The 11,169-nt window shown below is 39.8% G+C and overlaps 1 protein-coding gene across 3 annotated transcripts; it reads left to right on the top strand.

The window, feature by feature from the left end:
* Nucleotides 1-506: 506 nt before the first annotated feature.
* Nucleotides 507-8,399, top strand: prr15la (proline rich 15 like a). Of its 3 annotated transcripts, none has more exons than XM_030406636.1 (3): nucleotides 507-788; nucleotides 906-1,017; nucleotides 6,290-8,399. In XM_030406636.1, coding segments are annotated over exons 2-3 (393 nt in total). In that variant the 5' UTR covers nucleotides 507-788; nucleotides 906-1,016; the 3' UTR covers nucleotides 6,682-8,399. The 3 variants fall into 3 exon arrangements, with proteins under 3 accessions (XP_030262496.1, XP_030262498.1, XP_030262497.1); XM_030406637.1 differs by having other exon boundaries at nucleotides 516-727; nucleotides 850-1,017; XM_030406638.1 differs by having other exon boundaries at nucleotides 508-1,004.
* Nucleotides 8,400-11,169: the final 2,770 nt, after the last annotated feature.

Genomic DNA, 11,169 nt, shown 5'->3' on the forward strand with positions numbered 1-11,169 from the left:
TTGCTCTGATGTCATTGACTCTAATAATAAGTAAGATAACCCAGTTAATGTGTTGACATGACTTCTGAAATCATCAAAATGCTTCATTTACTGATTATCAAGTTTATACAGTGCATGTTAGCACTCACTTTAGCCTGTTAGCAATGACTATTAATATTAAAAGCTTCATAATTTGTCAAAATTACAATCACAACCTGCAGCGACACAGTGAACAGCCAGGCACAGAGTAGAGACAGACGTGAGTTTAAGGGTAGGACATTAATTCTAGTCAATATTATGAATTTAGCCAAAGCCCTCACAAGTACAGTAAGGCTTGAATGTATGTGTGTGTGTGTGTGTGTGTGTGTGTGTGTGTGTGTGTGTGTGTGTGTGTGTGTCTGTGTGTGTGTGTGTGTGTGTGTCTGTGTGTGTGTGTGTGTGTGTGTGTGTGTCAGTGGGAGGGGTCAAACACAGCACCTGTAACTCAGCACCTAGTGGAAGACAGACTGAGGAGTGGATGTGGAGAGGACAAAAGGAGGAAATGTGGAGTTGTGAGGATGTACCACAATGAACGACAAACCATAGGGACAGTAACCGTGTCCTGGACTACCAACAACTAAGCATATTTTGGCACCTGTAAAAGTGCCAGATGTGACTTCACTCCACGTCTGGATTCAGTCTTGTTTTGGATTAAGACAATGGATTATTGACTCTCCTCTGTGAGGAAATAGGGAATAAAAACTGTCAGGTGAGACTTTCAGTCTCTGAATTTGAATCTCTCACTTTGCTCTGACAACAATCGGCCCCAGGTAAGCAGAGACCTCTCCATGTTCTCCTTCAGCATATAAACACATTTCCCGTCTCTAACAGAGGTATAACAGAGGTCAACGGGACGACAAGAAAGTTGAATGCACATTTTTTGCTAGACGACCGAATTGAGGAGTTTGACAAGGTGTCTGGAAACTGATCCTGAAACCCACTGAAGTCAACCAGAGCTGGACAGAGACAACATCTGTTTCAAACAGGTTAGTTTGTAAAGTAAGTAAGCATTGTAAAGGTCATTTACTATATTGTTACTGTTCTTAAATACAATATTTACATGTCAACACTTGTACTTGAGCATTGTCATTTTACACACGCACTCACAAAGCTGATATTTTTAGATATTAGTAGTTTCTCAATAAATTTGAGGCATGAAGAGGTAAAAAGTTGTTTATTATACTTACATTGTTTACTACATTCCTTGATTTGAAATGATAATAATGGCGTTTGGGACGGCAAATGGCAGCCAGACATGTACTCTAGAGCAGTGGTCCCCAACCCTTTTTGCACCACGGACCGGTTTCATGTACGACACATTTTGGCGGACCGAGGGGGGGGGTTGCCCGTGTGATTCCGCGATAATAAAATTATAGCAGTTGTCCACTCACCGTCCCCGCAGCTGCAGTTCAGCCACTTTAACAGCCAACTTCAATACAGTTGTCCATCTCCCTCTTCCATCTCATCTTTGGGCCATTTCCTTTTTTCTTTGCAAAGTAGCTCTCATTTGTTTTCCACTAATCTCAGCTAGCTTGATTTTTTAGGGTATACCGGTCCGTGACTGAAACAGGTACGTGTCAGGCGCGCCAAGAGGAAGAGACGGATGTTGTTAAAAGAGAATCCGTTTTTCAAAATAAAAGAACTTTCCGAGTATGATAGTCAATATAACGGAAATAAAATAACGTATTTATTCTTTCTCTGCGGCCCGGTACCAAACGACCCACGGACCGGTACCAGTCCGCGGCCCGGTGGTTGGGGACCACTGCTCTAGAGAATAAAACAGGTGAACATTCTGGTGCCCTGATTGATGAGTTTCTTCTGTGACCAGCTTTTTGATCCTATGTTATTGATCATGTGGCCCATAATGGTCTGAGTTCTTTTTGATCTGCTTCCTCAATGTATCTGGCCTCCCTGAGGGCATGGATGATTAAACAGGAAAGGATGAAACACAGAATATAAAAGTTACTAATTACAATTATTATAAACTAATTATGTTTTATTTGGTGGGATTTTCATGAATTAATATGAAATTGTTTCCTGAACATTTGATATTTTGATTGCCTTGTTACACAAACTAGCCAATTACAACACAGCAAAACTGGCTTTTGGGCAACTTGCAACAGGAGTCCTGGGTTGATGCTTAATCAGTACTTCAGTCATTTCCATACTGGGCAAAATCCTGGTAACATTCCATTCCATTTGCTGCTTATGTTTCAGCCCAGTATCATCATTCTGTCTGAAAAATTCATTGGTATTTTCTGTATATTTATCTTTAATAAAGATTCTTCTTCTTCTTCTTCTTCTTCTATTAATAGTCATGACCTTAAATATGATGACAAATTGTGTTGTAGATCCTGACTGATATATCGGTTAGCCAGTATTGCTGTTATAGCTTTTAGCTGTGTTCCATCATCCACATTTGTTTAAACTGCTTCACAATAGTGCTGCAGGAATAAGCCCTAAAATACGGAAATAAGTTAATAGTAGTGCACCCCCAGTTCCCGCCTCCAGGTCAGTGGGTTTTTTAGAATATGTTTTTGGTTAGAGACATGAAAGAAGGCTTGTGGTTAAATACTTTGCTCGTCTGAAAGATTTTTTCAGATTTAGTTTGCTGCCAACAAGAGTATAAATGAGACTACAGAGGTTGTCTGGGACATTAGAGTACACAGAGACTCAGCTACTCACTAGTCCATTTTTGCCAGCTAATTTTTAGCTGCAAACTTTTCTAGCAACATATAGCTGGATCAAGTCATAGTAAAGTGTGTACGGTACGGACGTTGAAGTCGTGTGACCGCGATGTAGTTTGTTGTTGTCATTTACATTTCAAACTTCATAAAAGTGGTGTTCATCAGTGAAGATTATCTTGCTGAATCATCATAAACTTGTAATTGCCACAGAGATGATAGTATGCAATAATTCAAATAATTTGAAAAATAGCCTACAAAAATATGTCCTCCCTGCAGCACTCTACAGAGACTTGGTTTGTAGGCAGTTATGAGACAAGAGTTGATAGTACAAATACAACTTTTGAAGGAATTGTTTCTAAGTTTCTAATTGAACAGCTTACTACAGTCAGATAGCAAGAACTTTATTGTCTCTTGAATAAAAAGGTTTTATTGAGTGAAATTGCGTGCAGTACACAGTTGGGTATTGTGCAGAGTATAGAAAGAAGCTAAGGGTGCTGTTAAGACTGACTGGTTTGGGTATAAGCTGTTAACTTGCCAGCTACAGTGGATCATCAGCTTACCCAGGAAGTATTCACTACGTCACCAAGGTTATACAGCCAAATATTATTTACAGGGGAATTTAAGTGTGCCATTTACTGCTGGGACTACGCCTGCACTCACATAGCAACGGTGATTGTGTATCTCAGCACTGATAAAAACAAGTCTCTGCACTATACTACCCAACACTTTCTTACTGCAGTGCCCTCCAGGAGGTTTTGTCTTATGAGATAGAGGCATTAACATTTCTCTAAAGGCAAACATTTGATTTTATCAGTGTTGAAATTGCATATGCAAATTATTTCATGCCAGGCTTTACAAGTGGCAAATCCTAAAGGTTATATTCTGGTTGAGGTACCATACAGCAAGTGCCAGGAGAAAGGATAGTGTGTCATCACTGAATGAAAGCAAATATTCAAGCAGCTGGCTGTGATTGTAATACATTTGTTTTTCATAGATGGCAGGGGGTTTGCTGTAGGGCAGGTTAGGGTTAATAACTCTGATCCTCACCATGTATGTCTATTCTCATGTTTACTGCTGTTGCACAACACACTGCATGCCAAACATGAGTGGACACAGTTGGCCTATGTTATAATAATTCAGAAGGTGCAATACGTTTGGTCCAGTATTCTCCTGCCTGCCAGCCTAACAACCTTTGAACACTCCCTCCTATGTTTGATCTCTGTCTTTCTCACACACACACACACACACACACACACACACACACAGTAAACATGGTGGTTGGTGAAGAGGTGACTACACCCAGACAAACAAGTCCCCAGCTACTTCAGCTTTTTAGGATAATGCTGCTATGCTGTTTTGCTGTGAAGCTCTACATTTACATTCACATTTATAGCATTTAGCAGATGTTTTTGTCCAAAGCCACTTACAGTAAATACATTTGTCACAAGAAAGAAACCACAACATATCACCATCGATTAAGCAAGAGAGAGCATAGAGCAATTTTTAAGCCCTCCTCTGAGCAATGTAGCTGCTATTTATCAAGGATACCTAAAGTGCATCAGTGCTATGATTTAAGGGCTAAAGATAAGAACATACAAGTGCATATACATTTTTTTTTAGTCTTGCTATGTGGGGTCGAAGTGAAGTCTGAACAAGTAAGTCTTGAGTCTTTTGGGGAAGATGGTGAATGCTCTGCTGTCCTGACATTGGTCAGGAGTCGCAACTTTGTTTGCTCTCAGCAATGGCGGCCCCATCTTGTGATCACACTGGGGTGTGTGGTCTGACCAGTGTTTGGAGGTAGACAGGTGCAGTTCCATTGACGGCCTTGGATCGGATGCGGCAACAGGAAGCCAGTGGAGGTCACGGAGAATTTGGGTAGATTGAAAACAAAGCCTACTGCAGCATTCTGGATATGCTGCAATGTTTTAGTCACAGAGGCTGAGAGTCTAGCCTAGAGCGAGTTGTGTCCTTTGTGAGGAAAGACCGGATCCTGCAGATGTTGTGGGGGGCAAATCTGCAGGATCGGGCCACAGCAGTGATGTTTGGGGGTGCAGGATAGTCTGTCGTTAAGGATTACACTCAGGTTCCTCGCAGCCAATGAAGGCCATAGTTTAGCATGTTAGCATGCTAACATTAAAAAGATGAAATTTTGACCAGAAGATGGTGCCTCAGAATTCAGAAGGTCACTAATATCAGTAGGTTTCATCCTCTGAGGACCATCAATTTCTCTCAAACTTACGGTCCCACAGAGATGTCAGCCTGCCAGTAATGTCTGACTGTCTACTTTGGCCATGCTGAAGTTAAATGATAAAATGCTGAATTTGACAACTCATGAAAGATTCACAGTCACAGCATGAAAAAAGGACATGGGAGCATACAGCCATCAGAACACTGAATGGTACATTGATTTCTAAATGTTATTTTTCAAAATATGTTCTTTTCAGTGTGCCATTTAGAATGTGCTCTGCACAGCTGGCAGTGAAATGGCTGCTCCCCGACACTACTTGCCGGCACTTCAAAGTTTTATAGAATCTACATGAATAGGGACAAAGGGAGCCAAACAATAATCAGTTATCTGAGTGTATCACGTCTTCATGAAATAGTGAAAGAGAGAAGGTGAGAGTGAAAGAGAGAGAAGAAAAGAAACAATAAAAACAATGTGGTTTAGTTTCTGTTTGCTCAGCTGCTATGAAAAACTTGCCCAGGGGCCACAAGGCAATCAGGAGCTGACCTACCACCAGTTTGCATGCCAGCTGGGACAGTTACCCTTTAAATCCCTAACAGTTAACCAAAATGCAACTTGATCTCTGAAGGAGATCATATCTCACTGTTGGTGGATATTTTCCACCATTTTGACTCACTCTTAATTTTATTGTTGTTGTTTGCTTATGATGTCAGTGGCCTAGTAGTAAATGTGTTAGGGACCTAAATACACATTATATGGTATACTATAAAGTTTACAGTATGATATTCCAACACGGATAATGTGTGATTGTTTTTGTGTGGTTCTGACAAAAGTTAAACACAACAAACACTCCAAGGCTACACTAGTGATTCTACAGGTATGAGGCTGCATTTACACCAAGTGGTGCCTTGAGCTAAACGCTAACATCAGTATACTAACATACTTATCGTCGTCTCTCAGAATCAGAATCTGAATCAGAAATACTTTAATAATCCCAGGGGGAAATTATTGAGCTGACCTTTTATGAATTAACATTCATAAAAGGTCAGCTCTGTAAAGTATGAGCTCACTAACACTCACATATATCATTCTGACCTCTCGTATGCACACAAATGCACTCTGATGTGACACAGTGACACACACACACACACACACACACACACACACGGTAACCTGAGCATATGTGCATCCACAGCATATGGAGACTATTGAATTACACTGAAAAATTAACAGTGTCATGGGTGAATGGATAGATGCTAAGTCACACACACACACACACAAACACACACACACACACACAAAGAGTTGCACCTACTAGGCAGTGTTGGTGTGCAGATGATTCCTTTTTTAAGCCCAACAATTTAACAATCTTCCAATTTTTCTCAAACTATTTCCTTAGTGCTTCATCCATCCCACCAATCCTCCATCATGGCAGAGCCGTCTCCAGGCTGGTGGAAGTTGACTTTCTTGAGGAGAAAGAAATCCCAACCCAAGGTTCTGTATGAAATCCCTGCAGAGTTTGTTTCCAACGCCACCACTGGCCTGCACGGGTCTGGCACAGCAACTGGGTCTGCCGCCCACCCTGAGGACACAGTGCACGATTCTCAGCTGGACGCCCGGCTGGAGAGGATCGTTGATAAAACAACAGCCAGTAAGGGGCGCCATGTAAAGGTGTCTCACTCTGGGAGGTTTAAGGAGAAGAAGAAAGTGCGAGCCACTCTGGCAGAGAACCCTGAGATGTTTCCAGGAGGTGACACCACAAGGGATGAGAACCAGAGGGCTGGAAAGTGACAGGACACACAAATATTAAAAATGAATAGAAATAAAATACACCAAAATGTGTACAGTAGAAACACAAACACATAAAGATTAAATCACAGATCCATATATCAGGAGAGATTAAGATTTGTTGTTTGGGTAGGGTATGCCTTTTTTGGTAGCTGATGGAGACCTAATATCCAAATATTTGACAGTCCCTGAGCCTTAATATCTTCTTGTAGACTTTGTTCATCATTACCACTGAGACAATCATTAGACTTTGGGACTTTTGAAAAAATGCCTAGTTTATATTTCTGTAGAGTAGTTTCAGGTTTTTCTTATTCAGATCAATTAGTAGAAGCATCCAGTGGCCACGAGAGGAACTGCATCTTGGAGCTCTAGTTTCAGCTGTGGTGTCGGCTTCTTCATCAACCTTCTGTAAATAGGACAACACAGGTTCTCCCATCCTCTTCAACCAGGTCTTCAACAACTAGTTCACACTACTGTCCAGATGCCGTGGAATCAAACCAGTGACCTTTCCGTTACTGAGTGGTTCTAAATAGCATACCGACCAGTGTGGAGGAAAGGCACTCTGACTGGACCTTTTGGTCTCCTGTGACGCTGTGGCAGTGATGCACAAAAAGTCACACTGAAGACAACAAAATGATACAGTGAAAATATGTGAAGAGAACCACAGAGGTTGCAGGTAACCTGGCTTGACGCTAGATTTGAAATTAAAAGAAAGATTCAGGTATATATTTTTTTACCTTACACCAATCAGATTGGTTGATTCATAATTGTGGTAAATGTGGGATGTGCATTTCTTGTCAATGTATTGTGTCTCTTTGTGATGAATTCCATGTGAAGGAAAGTCATTTTTCTGTGTGTCATGAAATCACTTTTGGATGAACACGTTACCAGATAGAAACACTCCCTCAGATTTGGGTAAACTGTGTGAAGTCATTATCCTTTTTGTCATATTCATTAAAACTCTTTATTTGGCAAAACAATGTTCATTCTCCTGCTAATAATGTCAGCAGCAGTAAGTGACCCTGGTCCCAAAATGACATATACTGTATATCACAGTTCCAAACACATCATTACTGTTGCAGCCAACATGTGACTGGCATATCAAACGTTCGTTGCAGGCTCAGATTGGTTAGGTTTAGGCACTAAAACTACTTGGTTAGGTTTAGGAAACCATTTTGGTTTGGCTTAAAAATTCCTGTCACTTATCCAACTTTAGTTATGAATGTATGACGTTACATTCATAGCTTAAATTTAAAATGTCACCGTTAACTGACTGATATAACGACTGCATATCAGTAGGAATGTAGTAATATATACGTATATCTAGTAGAAGGCAAACTGGGCATGCCTAAAATATAACCACATGTTGTTACCAGTTAAGCGCAGTAGATGGCAGCATTTCTCTAAGAAACACTGTTCATTCAAACATTGCTCTGCTGTTTTCTGGGCTGAACAGCAGCTCAAAGGCTTGTTTCCTTGATAGATGTCAGTCTCTCACAGCCCAACATCTGGATTGTTCTCAACACCCAATATATAGATCTGTCACTTTTATACATTTTTAAATAAGTTAATAAATGTTGGTACTCTATCATTCTCCGGTGCTAAAGAGCTCCCACAGTTGCTTTCATCATTACAGCTTGACATGTCAGTGCTGCTGTATATTTTTATGTTTTAGAAATAATTGTTTGTATGAATAAAACATGTCTGACTAGAAAAGTAAATTATTTGTTGCAATCATTTTTTTTAGACTTACATGTGTGCAGAGTGTAACAGTTATCAGTGAAAAACAGTTAATAGTATTTATTAACTGTTTACAACTAATTTATTTGCACAGAGGTGATGTGGTCACTTCAAACCACAGGGGGGTCTTCACTCCATCTAAAAACCCCATGGAGATCCCTGCACCTGACATCAAAACATGTGATACCATTTGGTGACATGATGCCCCCAGGTGGTTGGATGAATAAAGAGCTCAAGTGCCAGATACTGCAGAGCAATATCCTGTACACTGGTTTATCCAAATTAATCATATAATAACAATTCTTTTTTTTTTTTCAATGATTTACTGAACGCACAAAACGAAATCACTCAGAAATCTGAAAATGAGAGGTTTTCACTTTTACTGACACGTAGCTTTGAAGTAAAGCGAAACCAATGTTATACCTAGTGGACATTAACTATAACCTAATATTATTTCCATGAAATTCCATCTTGTGTAAAAAGAAGTAACTTTTTGCTTCCTGGAGAAAGATCATGTCTGGGTTGGTGTCTGGGGATGGGATTCAACAATGAACTATCCCTCTCCAGGAAGTTACATTTTGTTGCTTTTTTTTATCAATATTCAACTAAATAAAACACAAGTGTGAGTTTCACTCTTGGTTATGTTTCCTTTTCAGATGAATACATTAATCTCACAATGTGTGTTTTCCTTGACATCTTGCATCAAATAAGTCAGTAACGTAACTGAAGAAAAGTCTATCATTTTTATACATTTTCGTTATATACATACATACATAAAAACTAAACTGATTCACTTGAATATTAGTCAACGTTAAACAGAACATCCAAAAAGTATTTAATTAACATTAATTTTTAACATAAAGATCAAATAACAGGCATTAAACGTGAAGCTATAAGACAAGATGCCTGTGGCTACAGTAAGGCAGATAATCGTAATAATAATAATAATAATAATAATAATAATAATAATAATAATAATGATATCTTGGTCTTTCAAGAGACCTTAAAAATGTTCAGTCACGCAGCACATATAGTCTTCTTTATTGAGTGGTGAGTTGAGTTATATTTTCTGGAAGGTAAAATTATTTTACTTATTTATGAAGTTTATTTGTATAGCAAATATTCATTTATTCAGACACAAGGCAACTCAAAGTACTTTATGGGGGCATAAAATTACATTAAGATATTACAATGTTTTCTTTAAAACACATTAAAAACAAGTAGAGAAGAAGACATCAAGAATCAAAACATTATAACAAGTTACAAAATAGGAAAATAAGATTAAAATGAATAGGTTTAAAAGAGACTTAGACTTAAGAGTAAAAGTCTCAGAGTAGTTAAAAGCCTTGACATTGCTTCAGTGAAAGGCTGTGGCAAACAGAAAGCTCTTCAGTCTTGATTTAAAAGACGTGCAAGTTGGAGCACACCTGCAGTTTTCTGGGAGTGTGATCCAGAGATGTGGCGCACAATAACTCAACGCTGCTTCTCCATGTTTAGTTCTGACTCTAGGGACTGAAAGCAGACCTGTACTTGACAACCTCAGAGGTCTGGATGGTTCATAACGCAGCAGCAGATCAGAAATGTGTTTTGGCTGAAACCATTCGGTTCTTCAGAAGCCAACAGCAGGATTCTGAAATCTACTCTTAGACAGACAGGAAGCCAGTGTAAAGATGTAAGAACTGGAGTGATGTGATCTAGGTTTTTTGGTCCGTTTTGGACTCGAGCAGCAGTGTTCAGAATCAGCTGCAGTTCTGTAAAGTTCTGTAAAGACAGCATTACAGTAGTCGAGTCTCTCTGATTTGAATTTCTGAATTCATCTGAATATGGTCAATCTTATAAGTTCTCGGTTAAACCTGATTTCAATGAGGAATTTCTAAGTCTAACAGTATTCTGACCACCTGATGTGCTGAACGCAATGGTGGTGAAGCTGGAGGCCAGACTGGGTGTATGTGGGCCAGGGAACCAAAACCGGATGTAATAGTGGAGGGAAGGAGAGTGAGAGACAGAGCCTGAGGGACCTCCAGATTTGAAATAACAGGTTGGATTTTTAATTGTGTCTATATCTGCACACGGATAACCTGAATACATTCCTGTTGCAAGTATGATACTATATCGAATCCAATTACTTCTGAATAGTATGTGATTTTCCAATGAAAGTTGCACTTTATTTCTGCAGGATTCCCACTGATAACATTGAAGACTCTGTGATAGGGGTGGGTAAAAATATCGATTCATCAATGCATTGCAATATATTTTTTCCCAATTTAATATCAATTCATAAAATCCTCTAAATCGATTTGGGCAAGCGACCACCTGCTGTCCCTCGCCGGATCTCTTGGTCCCTGCCTCCAGCAGCTGGAAACGTTTTGCCTGCGACCTCGCTAGAGGGTCGGAGGGTGATGTTCCGCAGAAACACCGTTGTTACTGCGGAGGCGGGTAGTCATACACGCTACAGTGCTGTGTGCTAAGGTGTCTGCTGATGTTGCATAACTTTTGGTGTGAGATGTGGAGCATGTTAAGACGCTTAAAACACAGTGTAAAGTTCTGACCCCATGCTGTTAGCATTCAATGCTAAATCTCCGTTCACGGAGCTCTGTAATGGCTGGACCAAATGTGTTCGCGTCTTCGGTACTGGCAAGTCAAGGGTAGCTTGAGCAATGAAGCTGCATGTTTAAATCGACCAAAGTTCTCCTTTAAGGACCACAAAATAAATTACACATGGGCTCCATAGAATTTGTAGTGACTGACATG

The sequence above is a fragment of the Sparus aurata genome, chromosome 23 (genome assembly GCF_900880675.1).
Source record: "Sparus aurata chromosome 23, fSpaAur1.1, whole genome shotgun sequence".
NCBI classification, from domain to species: domain Eukaryota; kingdom Metazoa; phylum Chordata; class Actinopteri; order Spariformes; family Sparidae; genus Sparus; species Sparus aurata.